The sequence below is a fragment of the Neophocaena asiaeorientalis genome, unplaced genomic scaffold (genome assembly GCF_003031525.2).
Source record: "Neophocaena asiaeorientalis asiaeorientalis breed wild unplaced genomic scaffold, Neophocaena_asiaeorientalis_V1.1 scaffold138, whole genome shotgun sequence".
Lineage (NCBI taxonomy): Eukaryota > Metazoa > Chordata > Mammalia > Artiodactyla > Phocoenidae > Neophocaena > Neophocaena asiaeorientalis.
In genome coordinates, this window is record NW_020172632.1 from 5,468,449 (window position 1) to 5,484,149 (window position 15,701).

The 15,701-nt window shown below is 38.6% G+C and overlaps 1 protein-coding gene across 1 annotated transcript in view; it reads left to right on the plus strand.

The window, feature by feature from the left end:
• SCP2 (sterol carrier protein 2) overlaps positions 1–15,701 on the plus strand; it is a 156,404-nt gene that overhangs the window by 31,601 nt on the left and 109,102 nt on the right. Inside the window, exon 6 of the mRNA XM_024739310.1 lies at positions 4,650–4,776. Coding sequence (XP_024595078.1) covers positions 4,650–4,776 — 127 coding nt within the window. The remainder of the gene's footprint in view (positions 1–4,649; positions 4,777–15,701) is intronic.

The following is a 15,701-nucleotide window of genomic DNA, read 5'->3' on the forward strand; positions in this document are numbered from 1 at the left end:
TTTGTTACTGATATTTGTTTCTATTTTAATTATCTGTGGTCAGAGAATATACTTTGTATGATGTGAATGCTTTTTCATTTATTGAGACTTGTTTTTTGGCTCAAGATGTGGTGTGTTTTGGTAAATATTCTTGTTCACTTGAGAAGAATGTGTACTCTACTGTTGTTGGGTGGAGTGTTCTATAAATTCTAGGTCAAGTTGGTTGATAATATTGGTTGCCTTCTATATCCTTACTGGTTTTTCTGTCTACTTGTTCTATCAGTTATTGAGAGGGAGATATTGAGATCTGCTGCTAAATCTGTGGATTTGTCTATTTTTTTTTTCAGTTTTATCAGTTTTTGCTTCGTGTAGTTTGAGGCTCTCATATTAGGTGTATTAACATTTAAGATTGTTATGTCCTTGATAAATTGACCCCTTCATCATTGTGAGGTGATGTGAGGTATATTATATCATGAAACTGAAAACACATTTGTGAAAGTTTTTATGGATCCCAGCCAGGTACTCCCTTTGTCAGACCCTGCCTTTTGAAGGATTTTAGGCTACTTATAAGAACTTATCTCTTGTAGTGTTCTTTGATGTTATATCTATTTTGTCTGATATTAACATAGCCATTTCAGCTTTCTTTTGAGTAGAATTAGAATTGTTTATCTTTTTCCATCCTTTTACCTATTTCTGTCTTTATGTTTGAATTATGTTTTTTAGGCAGCATTTAGTTGGGTCTTGCTTTTTAACAATATAATAATCTTTGCCTTTTAATTGGGCTTTTTATATCCTTTCCACTTAATGTGGTTATTGATATAGCTGGGTTTACATTAGTGGTTAGCTGAAACTGATGCCTACCGGCTTGTACCAGCTTGCAAGATCTGATTATGCATATCTCTTCTCATCTTTGCTTTCAGTGACATCATGCTAGTAGATTCAAATTGGCCATGGTGGGAGTATTTACAACACAAAAATAGACAAATGCTATCAATAAGACCACCCTCACCCCCCATGAGACTATTAAACATTTATTAGGACACCACTGATTTAAATCTACCATCTTTCTACTCATTTTCTTTTTGTTCAATATCTTTATTCCTTTTTTCCTCTTTGTCTTCTTTTCTGTTCATTGAGAATGTTTTATAATTTTATTTTGTCTGTTTTATGAACATATTAACTATGCCTCAGGTGTTTTGCTTTTAGTGGTTGCTTTAGGGTTTACATTCATCTTTAACTTATTCACAAACCACCTTTAAGTAATGTTACGACTGTTCACTATAGTATTACATGAACCTTACAAAGTATTTTTTTGGTTACCTCTTCCTAGAGGCACATTTTACTTCTATACATGTTATAAGCCCTATATCAGCTATTGATTTTGCTTTAAATAGTCAATTATTTTTAAAAGAATTCTTAAAGTAGAAAAAAAACATATATTTCTCCACATGTTTATAATTTTCATTGATCTTTATTCCTTTATTATTGATTCCAGTTTTCCTCTAGGATTATATTCTTTCTGCCTGAAGATTCTCCTTTAACATTTCACATAGTGCTGGTCTGCTGGTGATGAATTTTATCAGTTTTGTATGTTCTAATAATTCTTTATTTACCTTATTTTTTTTTCATTTTTTTTACCTTTTTTTTAAAGATGTATTTGCTGAGTACAGAATTCTAGTTTAGCTTCACTCTTTTTATTTTTGGCTTTCATTGTTTTCAATTTAAAGTCTGCTGTCATTCTTATTTTTTTGTTCCTATATACTTAATGTGTATTTTTCTTTGGTTACTTTTAAGATTTTTCTTTATCACTTTTTTTTTTTTTTTTGGGTTTGTGGGCCTCTCACTGTTGTGGCCTCTCCTGTTGCAGAGCACAGGCTCCAGACGCGCAGGCTCAGCGGCCATGGCTCATGGGCCTAGCTGCCCCGCGGCATGTGGGATCTTCCCAGACCAGGGCACGAACCCATGTCCCCTGCATCAGCAGTCGGACTCTCAACCACTGCGCCACCAGGGAAGCCCTATCACTGTTTTTTGTTTGTTTGTTTGTTTTGCGGTACGCGGGCCTCTCACTGTTGTGGCCTCTCCCGTTGTGGAGCACAGGCTCTGGATGCGGAGGCCCAGTGGCCATGGCTCACGGGCCCAGCCACTCCACGGCATGTGGGATCCTCCCGGACCAGGGCACGAACCTGTGACCCCTGCATTGGCATGCGGACTCTCAACCACTGTGCCACCAGGGAAGCCCTATCTACCACTGGTTTTGAACAATTTTATTATGATGTACCTTGGTGTAGTTTTATCGTGTTTCTTGTGCTTGGGGTTTGTTGAGGTTCTTGGATATATGAGTTATAGTTTTCATCAGATTTGAAAATTTTTCATCCATTATGCCTTAAAATATTTTTTTTCTGACTTTTGTCTCTCTCCATTTTCTCTGTTTCTGGGACTCCAATTACATATCTACTGAACTTCTTGGTTGTTGTTCCATAATTCACTGATTTTGTTCATTTTTTTCTAGCTTTTTTCCTCCTCATATTTTAATTTGCTACTTCTCCAAGTTTACCAATCTATGCTGCATTGTCTAATCTGCTGTTAATTCCACTGAATTTACTTTTCATTTCAGACAATGTATATTTTATCTCTAAAAGTTTCATGTGGGTCATTTTTTTATATCTTCCCTATTTTTCTTTGTCATGTTCATGCTTTCTTCTACCTTCTTGAACAGATGGAGTATATTATAGTAACTGTTTTAATGTTCCCATCTAATTCTATCAGCTATATCATTTCTATTGATTGATTAATCCACTCTTTACATGTTGTACTTTTCTGTTTCATTGCATGCCTTATAACTTGTGATTGAATGCTAGACATTTTAAATTTTACTTTGTTGGGTGTTGAATTTTTATGTTCCGTTAACTACTTAGGGGGTTTGTTCTGGGGTAGGTGTTTTTTAGAAGTGGTTTGATACTTTTGAGACTTGCTCTTAAGCTTCATTATGTAGAATCAGAACAGCCTTTATTATTCTAAGACTAAACTGACACTGTTACTCAAGCAGTAACCTCAGGATTCCATTGATGCCCCATACGTTAGGAGATTTTTTCCATTGTGGTTTTGGGAATAAGAACTATTCCTGTCCCCGTGGGAACATTGGGAATTATTCTGCCTGCTCCTTTCCAGTGATTCTTTCCCTGGTCTCAGTAGTTTCCTCATATTCATGTGTTGATTAGACTCATTGAAAACTCAAGAGGAACTCTCTTCAGATCTTCAGCGCTCTCTCTCTCTCTCTCTCTCTCTCTCTCTCTCTCTCTCTCGTCCCTCCATTACTCTTCTCTGTGAGTTCTTTCAGAGATCACTATACTAAGCTTTATGTTGTCCATTGTCTGAAAACAGTTGCTTTGTATATTCTGTCCAGGTTTTTAGTTGCTTAAGACAGAAGGGTAAATCTGGTTTCTATAGTGCATCGTGACTAGAAGCAGAAGTTATATATCATTGCTTTCATTCACATTCCTTTTTAACTTAGGTATGAACATTTTCTGTATATTTTTAAATGTTCTTTTTTAGATTTCTTTTGACAGAAAAAAATTTACATCTATGGAAGTCCAAACACATAATTATATATACTTATTTTTAAGATTTCTGTGTTCACAGATTCCACAGATCCCATTTATCAGCTCATTTTGTCTTACTCCTTTGGATTGTCAAGTTGCTTATCATATCTAACTAAATAATTTTCCTCTTGTAAGCCTATTTTTTCTTAATCTTAGTTTTTTCATAGCATTCCCTTTAGAACCCCTTTGTGCACCAAAAAAATCTTGATTTATTTCATTCAACAATTATTTATGGAATGTTTACTATGTAACAGGCCGTATGCTAGGCACTGGATACACATACAGAAGTATGTGAAGCAGAGTTCCTGCCCTCAGTGTGTTCATAGTCTAGTAGGTAAACTGGTAAGAAACAGTTAGCTTTCCCTTTGTAGAATGTTTGCAGTAGGAACTGTGTTTTTCTATTCTAGAACCATGGAAACAGAGGTGATTGCACTCTGAGTATCACTTTATCCTAACCCTAATTCACTCTTTTTCTCAAATACCCAAGCCTGCTCCTGCCTTTGGGTCTTTATTCTTGCTGTTCCTTCTGCCTTGAATGCTCCTCTCCCAAAGGTGTCCAAATGACTTGCTCCTACTCCTTCACATCCCTGCTCAAATGTCATTTTGTCAATGTGACCTCCCTTGACTATTTTCTATAAAGTAGCACTTCCCACTTTCAATCTTTATCCCTATACTTGAATGTATTCATTATAGCATTACTATTTACATTTTAATTAATTTTCATCCCCATTACTTTCTGTCCCCTCCTCCCTCAAATGTAAATGCCAGATGAGCAGGGACTTTATCTGTTTTGTTCACTGTTTTATCCCCAGCACCTTGAGTAGTTATTTGCACATATGGATTCTTTATACATGTTTCTTGAAAGAATTAATACCTCTTTGGTCACTTGATTATTTTTCCTTCCCATGTTTCCCTGCAAAGCGTTTTCTGACTGATTTTATTCACATTGTCCATTTTTGGCTTACTCTACACTTCAAATAAGTAAATGTCTTAGTAACGGTGTAATAGTTAAAAGAGACACCTATCATCATGTCAAGTACTTATTAAATTTTGTTTTTTCCCCTCTCTTAGTTTTCAAACAGGACCAATCCAATTGATAAACATCTCGAAGTCCTGATCAACAAGTATGGATTGTCAGCCCACCCAGTTGCTTCTCAGATGTTTGGGTTTGCTGGAAAAGAGCACATGGAAAAATATGGTATGTTAAAAAACTTTAAGTCTTATTGGTAGTTATATACATGTGTGAGAAACAATAGGTATTTCTTAAGAAACTGTGGGGGATGCCAAGATGTATAAAATATGAAATGGTTTTTCAATTAAGTTGAAGAAATAGTCTGTATAGAATTTAGTTTTCTAAAAGTATTTATACATAGGACATCATATGAGAAGTACCTAGAATGCTCCAAAACAAGACATTGAAATAGGAAAAATAACATAAATCTTGTCTCCTTTAATTATAGACTATAAGTTGAGGCTCATTAGTTCTGAATATGGTAATGAGACTTAAAGCTAGCTCTTGGTAATAGATTTATGTAGCCAAATTTTATTCTCAGTATTTGAATCCATCAGGAGTCCATCATCATCTGTCAATCCATAGTGTTTTATGAGATTTAAATTTCACAGTTGATTTTTATTTTGTAGGTAAACATCCTAGCTTTTTGACTGATGATCAGTGATTGGCCTGCCTTAGCTAGTTAGATAAAGCATGGGATATTGCAGATAGAGTTTTTGATTTTGTTTTTGTTTTTATTGTATGACCCTGAACCAGTGCCTTGTTGTGTACTGTGAGATAAGAACGAAAATAGTTGTGCTTGAAAGTTCAGCATTCCTATTCTTTGCAGGAAATATATCCCAGGTTTGATAGTCAAGATCAAGTAATCAGAAAGGAAAGAAATCTTCAAGGAAGAATGGTAGGATAGTATAGAGGAGCACTGCCAGTTTGGGGCCATGGAAATTTTCTTTCTTGTAGCTATTTCTTACCATTTTAAACTCAGTCCATTCCAATCTGGCTTCCCTCCTTTCTCAAGGCTACCACTGATCACTACGTTGCCATATCAAGTAAATGCTTTTCAATCCTATTTTAATAGACCTCAGCACCATTAGTCCCTTTTGATCACTTCTTTCTTAAAACATTCTCTTCTCTTGGCCTCTGTGACATCTCGTTCTTCTGGTTTTCCTTACCTCTTTGGCTATTCCTTGTCCATTTCCTTTTTAATTTTTTTTGAATGATTTTTAAAATATTTATTTATTTATTTATATTTTTTATTTTTGGCTGTGTTGGGTCTTCGTTGCTTCGCATGGGCTTTCTCTAGTTGTGACGAACGGGGCCTACTCTTTGTTGTGGTGCAGGGGCTTCTCATTGTGGTGTCTTCTTTTGTTGAGGAGCATGGGCTCTAGGTGCATGGGCTTCAGTAGTTGTGGCTCGTGGGCTCTAGAGCGCAGGCTCAGTAGCTGTGGCGCACAGGCTTATTTGCTCCATGGCATGTGGGATCTTCCCAGACCAGGGCTGGAACCTGTGTCTCCTGCATTGGCAGGTGGATTCTTAACCACTGCACCACCAGGGAAGTCCCTCCATTTCCTTTTGAATTAAATAATTCATTTAAAATATTGAGCTATTATTATATTTCAGGCACTATTCTAGGCACTGGAATATAGCAGTATATCAGTTAGCTATTGCTGTGTAATAAACCACTCCAAAACTCAGCAATTTTAAACAATGATTATTTATTATTATAGCTTACAAGTTTGTAGATTGACTGGGAATCAGATGATCTAAGTCATGCTCAGCTCTTTTTGTCTGGGTTGATCATATGACTGTAGGTTGGTTGGAGGCTCTGTTTCAGTACTGCTTGGCTGGGTCATATGTAGCTCATTTTCCTCTTGGGACCGGAGGGCCAGCTCTGGGATGTCCTTTTCATGGTCACAGCAGAAGCACAAGAGAATAATCTGCAACATGCAAGGCCTTTTGAGACTTGACCAAAGCAAGTCACATGGCAAACTTGGAATCAAGGGATAGGGTAATATACTCTACTTCTTTTGTGGTAGGAAACTTCAAAGTCAGACCATAAAGGATATTCAGGAGGGAAAAAGAATTAGGGACGTCAGTGCATTCATTCACAAGCAACAAATAAGCAAATGAAATGTGAGGGTTTTGCTTAAATTTCTAGTCGAGGAGAGACAGTAGCATATGAAAAAAACTACAATAATTTCAAACAATTATTAGTCCTGTGAAGAAAATAAAACAAGGTAAGGCACTTGTGGGGAGAGGGAGGCAAACTTAGGATAGTCAGTGGTGCACTCTATACTTGTATATCCAGTTGGCATCTTTGCTTGTGTATGTAACAGATGTCTCAAATTTCATATGTTCAGATGCAAACTCTTCATTCTGTTCCCCCATATCTTAAATTTCCTCCTTCTCTACTTTTCCTCATCTCAGTAAGTGGCATTTCCATCCATTCAGATGTTCAAAGCAAAAACATGAGTCATCTTTGACACTTCTCCCTGCTCTTCCCCTACTCCAGTCCCTCACTATGTCCTATCAGTTCTACCTTCAAACTCCAAATTATGTTTTTTTTCCCCCCAGTTTCTTTTACTATCGCAGCTTTTATCCCAGATCATAATTTTCAAACTTTGATCTGTGACCTGCTAGGAAATTAAAGATTCAAAGTAATGATTGAACCCAGCATTTAAAAAAAATATGACATTTGTTGTTGTTGTGTATTATAACTCAAGTCAGAGAAATGCACACAACATAAATATACAGCTTCATGAATCCAGCTCATAACTGTGACCTAAATTACCTCCCAGGTCAAAAATAGAATGCTAACACTTAAGAATCCTCTCTGTAGATAATTTTTATCTTAAGAACTTTGTGGGTCTCCTGTGAATCTTGTTTGGTCATGCCATTAGTCAACAAGCTACACCTGCAAATCTCTCTGGGCTAAGTGCCTTTATGCCTTGGGTCCTTTCTGAGATGGCTGAGGAGCAGCACTCTTAAGCTTCCTAGCAGCCCTTTGATTGAGAGGATTTGTGAGGCACGGCTTTTTTCTCTCTGAACAACATTCTGAGGCATCACCTTTGATCTTTCTGAGGTCTTAACAAAAGATTTGTCACAACATGGGCTTCATTTTTGGACCATGTTTTCCTGGCAATGCCCTGGATTTGATCTTTGCTCAAAGACTATTTCTTTTTTTTTTTTTTTAACATCTTTATTGGAGTATAATTGCTTTACAATGTTGTGTTAGTTTCTACTTTATAACAAAGTGAATCAGCTATACATATACATATATCCCCATATCCCCTCCCTCTTGTGTCTCCCTCCCACCCTCCCTATCCCACCCCTCTAGGTGGTCACAGAGCACCGAGCTGATCTCCCTGTGCTATGCAGCTGCTTCCTGCTAGCTATCTGTTTTACATTTGGTAGTGTATATATGTCCATGCCACTCTATCACTTTGTCCCAGCTTACCCTTCCCCCTCCCCAAATCCTCAAGTCCATTCTCTAGTAAGTCTGCGTCTTTATTCCCGTCAAAGACTATTTCTTAATTTTAGCATCTTTTACCACTTTGAAAGGCTGAGAATTTTCAAAACTATCAAGTCCTGAATCCTTTTTGTTTAAATAGTCCTTTCTGCAATATAGCATTATAGAATTTTACTATAAGCAGCCAGAAGAAACCATGTGGCAGTTTCAATATTTTGCTTATTAACTAGTTTCTACATAACTGCAAGTAATAGTATTACTGTAATCTCTGCTTCTATTTTAACAGGGCTCTCCTTTCCTCCAGTTTTCAGTAAGATTTTGTTCTTTCGCAAACTCTCACCTGCAGCATCCTCAGAGGACTCTGAGGCTACTACTAATGGTTTCTTCAGCGCACTTTACGCTTTTGCTAGCAATTTTTCCAAACTTTAGAACTAGAATGGTTCCAAAGCCATTCACATATCTTATATTTTTGTTCAGTGTAACTCCATTTCCACTATATTAGTTTGCTTGGGCTGACATAGCAAATACCATAGACTGGGTGGCTCAAAGAACATAAATTTATTTCTCATAGTTCTAGAGGCTGGGAAGTCTAAAATCAAGATGCATGATAGGTTTTATACTGATACTGGTTTTATACTGATGCACGATAGGTTTTATAGGTTTTTTCTTGGGTTATAGGTGACTGCCATCTCACTGCGTATTCACATGACCTCTTCTTCTATGTGGGTGCAGAGAGAGAGGGAGAGAGAAGCATCTTTGTCTTCCACTTTTTGTAAGGATTCTTATAAGGACACTAATCCTATCAGGAGGCACTCACCCTCATGACCTCATCTACCATAATTACCTCCCAAAAGACCCATCTCCAAAAACCATCACATTGAGTGTTAGGACTTCAATAAATGAATTTTCCTTTTTATTATAAATTTATTTATCTTTGGTTGCGTTGGGTCTTTGTTGCTGAGCGTGGGCTTTCTCTAGTTGCAGTGAGCGGGGGTACTCTTCGTTGCGGTGCACGGACTTCTCATTGCTGTGGCTTCTCTTGTTGTGGAGCGTGGGCTCTAGGCACACGGGCTTCAGTAGTTGTGGCTCACAGGCTCTAGAGTGCAGGCTCAGTAGTTGTGGTGCACAGGCTTAGTCGCTTCTCGGCATGTGGGATCTTCCTGGACCAGAGCTCGAACCCGTGTTCCCTGCATTGGCAGGTGGATTCTTAACCACTGTGCCACCAGAGAAGTCCAACAAATGAATTTTGAGGGGACACAATTCAGTCCATGGCATTCAGGTACCAAAATATGTATCAGTATTTTCTATTGCTTTGTTACGGTGAGACTCTCTTTTTAAAAATCATTTCTTGTTTTAATTCCTGTTGTCTAGTCTTCCTATGTGTAAGCTCACTGGCCTTTCAGTGTGTTCGGTAAGCCAAACTTATTTCCCTGCGCCCCAGTCTCATATTTTCTTTGGCTACAGTGCTCTTTATTCTTTCAAGGTCAACTCTTTTCATGCTTTAGGTCTTAAAAAATCTTATCTCATATCTCCAACACTTTACAAAAGTATTTCTGCTTGGATGTCTAATAGGCCTTTCAAATTTAACAGGTCTAAAACTGAGGTCCTAATTCTTACTTGAACTTCCACCTTCCCCATCTGTTCCTCCAGAAGTTTTTCCTATCCAGTAAATGATAACTCCATCTCTTTAGGACCTTTGGCCAAAAAGCTTAGAGCCATTCTTGATTTTTCTTATACTCAACATTCAATTTATCAGCAAACCTTTTTTTTTTTTTTTTTTGCAGTTTATCAATATACTCTTTTATTTTCCTTTTTTATCCCCCCAGAAAAACTTAGCACTGCACGGACAACAAATTTAAGCAATGATCTTGCTAGAGATCACTGTGGAACTCACTTTTTAAAACCCTATAAATTCCCCATCGGACAGCAGGGATATTATTATTATTTTTTTTTTAATTCTTTTTTTTTTACATATTTATTGGAGTATAATTGCCCCACAATGGTGTGCCAGTTTCTGCTCTACAGCAAAGCAAATCAGCCACACACACACACACACACACACACACACACATAGGGTGTCCAGCACTGTAGCTTGCTGGTCATTGAGTGAAGCTGGGTGCTGTTATTGAGATGGAGATCTCTGGGAGATTTTCGCCGTTTGATATTACGTGGAGCTGGAGGTCTCTTGTGGACCAGTGTACTGAAGTTGGCTCTCGCATGTCAGAGGCACAGCACTGACTCCTGGCTGCAGCACCAAGAGCCTTTCATCCACACGGCACAGAATAAAAGGGAGAAAAAGTCAAAGGAAAGGAAGAAAGAAAGAAAGAAAGAAAGAAAGAAAGAAAGAAAGAAAGAAAGAAAGAAAATGAGAGAAAGAAAGAGAGAAAGAAAGAAAGGAAGGAGGGAGGAAGGAAGGAAGGGAAGGAGGGAGGGAGGGAAGGAAGGAAGGAAGGAAGGAAGGAGGGAAGGAAGGAAGAAAAGAAAGAAAGAGGAAAGAGGATAAAATAAAATAAAGTAAGATAAAATAAAGTTATTAAAATAAAAATAATTTTAAGAAAAAAAATTAAAAACAAACAAAAAAATGGATGGATATAACCCTAGGAGAAATGGTGACAGCAAAGCTATACAGACAAAATCTCACACAGAAGCATACACATACACACTCACAAAAAGAGAAAAAGGGGAAAAAATAGTAAATCTTGCTCTCAAAGTCCACCTCCTCAATTTGGGATGATTGGTTGTCTATTCATGTATTCCACAGGTGCAGGGTACATCAAGTTGATTGTGGAGCTTTGATCCGCTACTTCTGAGGCTGCTGGGAGAGATTTCTCTTTCTCTTCTTTGTTCGCACAGCTCCCGGGGCTCAGCTTTGGATTTGGCCCCGCCTCTGTGCGTAGGTTGCTAGAGGGCGTCTGTTCTTTGCTCAGACAGGACGGGGTTAAAGGAGCAGCTGCTTCAGGGACTCTGGCTCACTTGGGCCGGGAGGGGAGAGGGAGGGGCACGGATAAGGGGCGAGGCTGCTGCGGCAGAGGCCGGCAGGCCGGCAGGCTGGCGTGACGTTGCACCAGCCTGAGGCACCGTGCGTTCTCCTGGGGAAGTTGTCCTTGGATCCCGGGACTCTGGCAGTGGCGGGCTGCACTGCACAGTCTCCCAGGAGGGGGGTGAGGATAGTGACCTGTGCTTGCACACAGGCTTCTTGGTGGCGGCAGCAGCAGCCTTAGCGTCTCATGCCCGTCTCTGGGGTCCGCGCTGTTAGCTGCAGCTAGCGCCCGTCTCTGGAGCTCCTTTAAGCAGCGCTCTTAATCCCCTCTCCTCGCGCACCAGGAAACAAAGAGGGAAGAAAAAGTCTCTTGCCTCTTCGGCTGGTCCAGACTTTCCCCCGGACTCCCTCCCGGCTAGCCGTGGTGCACTAACCCCCTGTAGGCCGTGTTCTCGCCGCCAACCCCAGTCCTCTCCCTGGTTCCAACCGAAGCCCGAGCCTCAGCCCCCAGGCCCCGCCCGCCCCGGCGGGTGAGCAGACAAGCCTCTCGAGCTGGTGAGTGCCAGTCGGCACCGATCCTCTGTGCGGGAATGTCTCCACTTTGCCCTCCGCACCCCTGTGGCTGCGTTCTCCTCCGCGGCTCCGAAGCTTACCCCCTCCGCCAGCCGCAGTCTCCGCCCGCGAAGGGGCTTCCTAGTGTGTGGAAAGTTTTCCTCCTTCACAGCTCCCTCCCACTGGTGCAGTTCCCGTCTCTATTCTTTTGTCCCTGTTTATTCTTTTTTTCTTTTGCCCTACCCAGGTATGTGGGGAGTTTCTTGCCTTTTGGGAGGTCTGAGGTCTTCTGCCCGCGTTCAGTAGGTGTTCTGTAGGAGTTGTTCCACGTGTAGATGTATTTCTGGTGTATCTGTGGGGAGGAAGGTGATCTCCGCGTCTTACTCTATCGCCATCTTCCCGATTCCCCCAAATATGTCTCAGAAAACCTTTTTACTCATTTCTTAAAATATCCAGAAATATGAGAAGGAGAAATGTTTCTCCACATTTTCCCCACTTCTACTATAGTGCAAGCTATCATAATTTCTCGCCTGGAGTATAGGAATCTCCTAAATGGTTTTACTGCTTCTGTTTGTGTACCTGTTCAGTCAATTCTTCACTTTTTGTCCAGAGCAACACTTTTATAATATAAGCTAGATCATTTCACTCCTCTGCTAAGAACTCTATTGTGTTCTTACCACACTCAGATTGAAACCTACAGGTCTTATTATGGCCTACAAGCTTCTATATGATCTGACCCTCCACCCTCATTAGCTCTCTGACCTCATCTTTTACCATTTTTTCTTTCACCACTCTGCTCCAGCCACACTATCTTTTCGGTTCCTCAAACACAGTAAGCACATTCCTACCTCAAGCAGGGCCTAAGCCTTGCTATTTCCACTTCTGGAATACTTTACCCTAAGATATCATCAGTGCTAGCTTTCCTACTTCCATCAGGTCTTTGCTTAAAGGTCATCTTCTGCTTTCTTTCATCACCCTCCTTCCCAGAACTCCCTATCCTCTGTCTCTTACTGTATCTTTTTTTTTTTTTTAATTTTTGGCTGCGTTGGGTCTTCGTTGCTGCACATGGGCTTTCTCTAGTTGCGGTGAGCGGGAGCTACTCTTTGTTGCAGTATACGGCCTTCTTATTGCGGTGGCTTCTCTTGTTGTGGTGCACGGGCTCTAGGCGCGCGGGCTTCAGTAGTTGTGGCTTATGGGCTCTAGAGTGCAGGCGCAGTAGTTGTGGCGCGCGGGCTTAGTTGCTCCACGGCATGTGGGATCTTCCTGGACCAGGGCTCGAACCCATGTCCCTTGCATTAGCAGGCGGATTCTTAGCCATTGTGCCACCAAGGAAGCCCTTACCTTATCATTTTATAGAGCACTTATGAATATATGGCATATATATATTTTCTTATTTATTGATTGTCTCTTCCAACCAGAATCTAAGTCTACAAGGGCCTGATTTTTGTTTATTTTATTCCCTGCTCTTTGACTGTTACCTAGTAGAGTGCCTGGCACAAAGCAGGTGTTCTGTAATTAATTAATCTTCAAAGAAAGACCCTCCTTGATCATTCAATTGAAGTGAATCCCTCCTGCTATTCTTTTTCATAGATAGTTTCCTATTGCTTTCCTTCATAGCACTTAGCACTATTTATATTCATACATTTATTGTGTGTGGTTTTACTTGTTTAATTTTTGTCTTCCTTATTTGTCTTATAAACTCCATGAAAGCAGGAACCATGTCTGTTTTGTTTACCTTCAATATATCCAGCCTAGCACAGTGGTTGACATGTAATCTGGCCAGAAGAAAGTTTTTTCCCCCTTCTCTTCTACAGTCCCTAGCATATTTAAATACTCAATAAATATTTGTTGAATGAATTTCCATACCCGTATTATCTCATTCAATTCTCACAACAGTCCATTATGGGAGGTGTTATATTAATAGTTATTAATATTACTTTTAAGTACAATTCTGGCTTCAAGATCTCATATATTTATTTATTTATATATTCATTTATATATTTATTTATTTATTTGTGTTGAGAAAGTATTCAGCAATTTTTATTTTCTTGAGTTGCTTTTTCTTTCAGGAATGGGTATTGAATTTTGTCAAATGCTTTTCCAGCATCTGTGGATTTCATTATGTCCTCCACTGAGATCTAGTAATAGAATATTTTATTAATGGACTTCTGATATTGAATCAACGTTGCATGTCTGGAATGAATGCCACTTGGTTATGATGTATTGATTTTTTTTTAATGTGGAGTTAGGCTCTGTCACTATTTTATTTAGTGCTTTCAGATCAACATTCATAAGTGATATTGGTTTTTAATTTTCTTTTTTTAATGTCTTTATCAAGTTTAGGTGTTAATTTTATACTTACTTTATAAAACTAAGTAGGAAGCGTTTCTTCATTTGTGATGCTTTGGAACGATTTATGGAGTATTGGGACTACTTGATCTTTGTAGGTTTGATATAATACCCTGTGAAATCATCTGGGCCTGTTTTTTTGGTGTGTATGGTTTGTTAGTTTGTTTTGATAGTTGCTTGGTAATTATCTATTTATTTATGTTTAAACATTCCATCTCCAGTGGGGTCAATTTTGGTAGTCTGTATTTCTCTGGGAAGTTATTCGTTTCATTTAGAGTTTCAAATCTATTTGTATAGAAGTCTGAAAAGTCATCTTTTACATAAAATTTGTATTTCAGCGGTATTTCTCTCGTTATTTATTATTTTTGGGTATATATGCTTTCTGCTTTTTTTCGTACTAAATTAGGGTAGTAGTTTGTCTCTGATGTTAAATTTTTCAGAACAATAGGATTTTGATTGATTATGTCTATTCTTTCTAATTCTTTATTCCATTATTTTCTGCCTTTATCTTCCTTGTGATTTTTATTGGTTTATTTTGTTGTTGTTTTTTGAATTGGGAATTTAATTCATTTTTTATCCTTTTAGTGAATAACAGCTTTATTGAGATAAAATTGACATACCATAAAAATTCATTCTTTTAAAGTGTACAATTCAGTGTTTTTTTGTATATTCACAGAGCTGTGCAATCATCACCACTATCTAATTTCAGAACATTTTCATCATCCCCAAAGGAAACCCCATACCCGTTAGCAATCCTTTCCTCTAAGGCACCTGGCAATCACTAATCTAATTTCTGTTTTTGTGTGTTTGCTTATTATGAACACTTCACTTAAATGGACCCTACAGTATGTGACCTTTTGTGATTGGCTTCTTTCACTCAGCACAGAAAACATTCACAGTTTATTCATGTAGTAGCATGGATCAGGACTTCATTCTTTTTAATTGATCAATATGTTCCATTTTAATCATTCTTAGTGCTATGTTCTTGTTACAGCTTTAAACGTATCACATTGGTTCTGATATGTAGTGTTTTAGTTTTCAGTATCATTTTTTTCAGAAGCTCTGCAATCATTTGTGTTTCTTCTATTTGTCCAAGAGTTGTTTTATGGAAATAGTTTAAAAATTTCCAGGTTAAAAAAAAAAATTTCCAGGTAGACTTAATTTTTACATTTTATTAATAATTACTAGTTTTATTACATTGTGATTTGAGAGTGTTCTTTTAAATTTGGAGTGATTCCTAATTATCTGATGTCCTCTAATGTCAGTGTAGTAAAGTCTGATTTCTGTAGTGGATTTTTTGAAAGATGGACTGTGTGTCCTCAGATTTCTTGTTTCTTTTTTGTTTGTTTTGTCTTGTGGGACCCCAGAAATTTCCCTGTTTACTTCTTTTCTCTTTCACCATCCAATTGCCAAAGGGACCTTCCCCCCACAATATTTTTTTTCCCCTCTTTTTTTCTCCTAGAAGCTATACCTTTCAAAGATTACCACCTTGAGTCTCCTGTTCTTTTCTAACCCTTCCTTGTTGTCATGTTTTGATCTATAGGAATATTTTTTCAATATTTTCACTCTTGCGGGGTGTCTTTTTCTTCCTGGTGGTAGTTTCAGAGCAATTGTAGGCCTGCCTCTAGCTCCCCTCTTCTCCTCTGCAGTATTTTTCAGACTGCCCTTCTTCCCTAGGAGGCTTACTGTGGGAGCGTGAATGATTGCTGGCAGGGATTTGGTCACTTTTTCCCTTTCCCTTTTTTTTTTTCCTCTTACAGATAA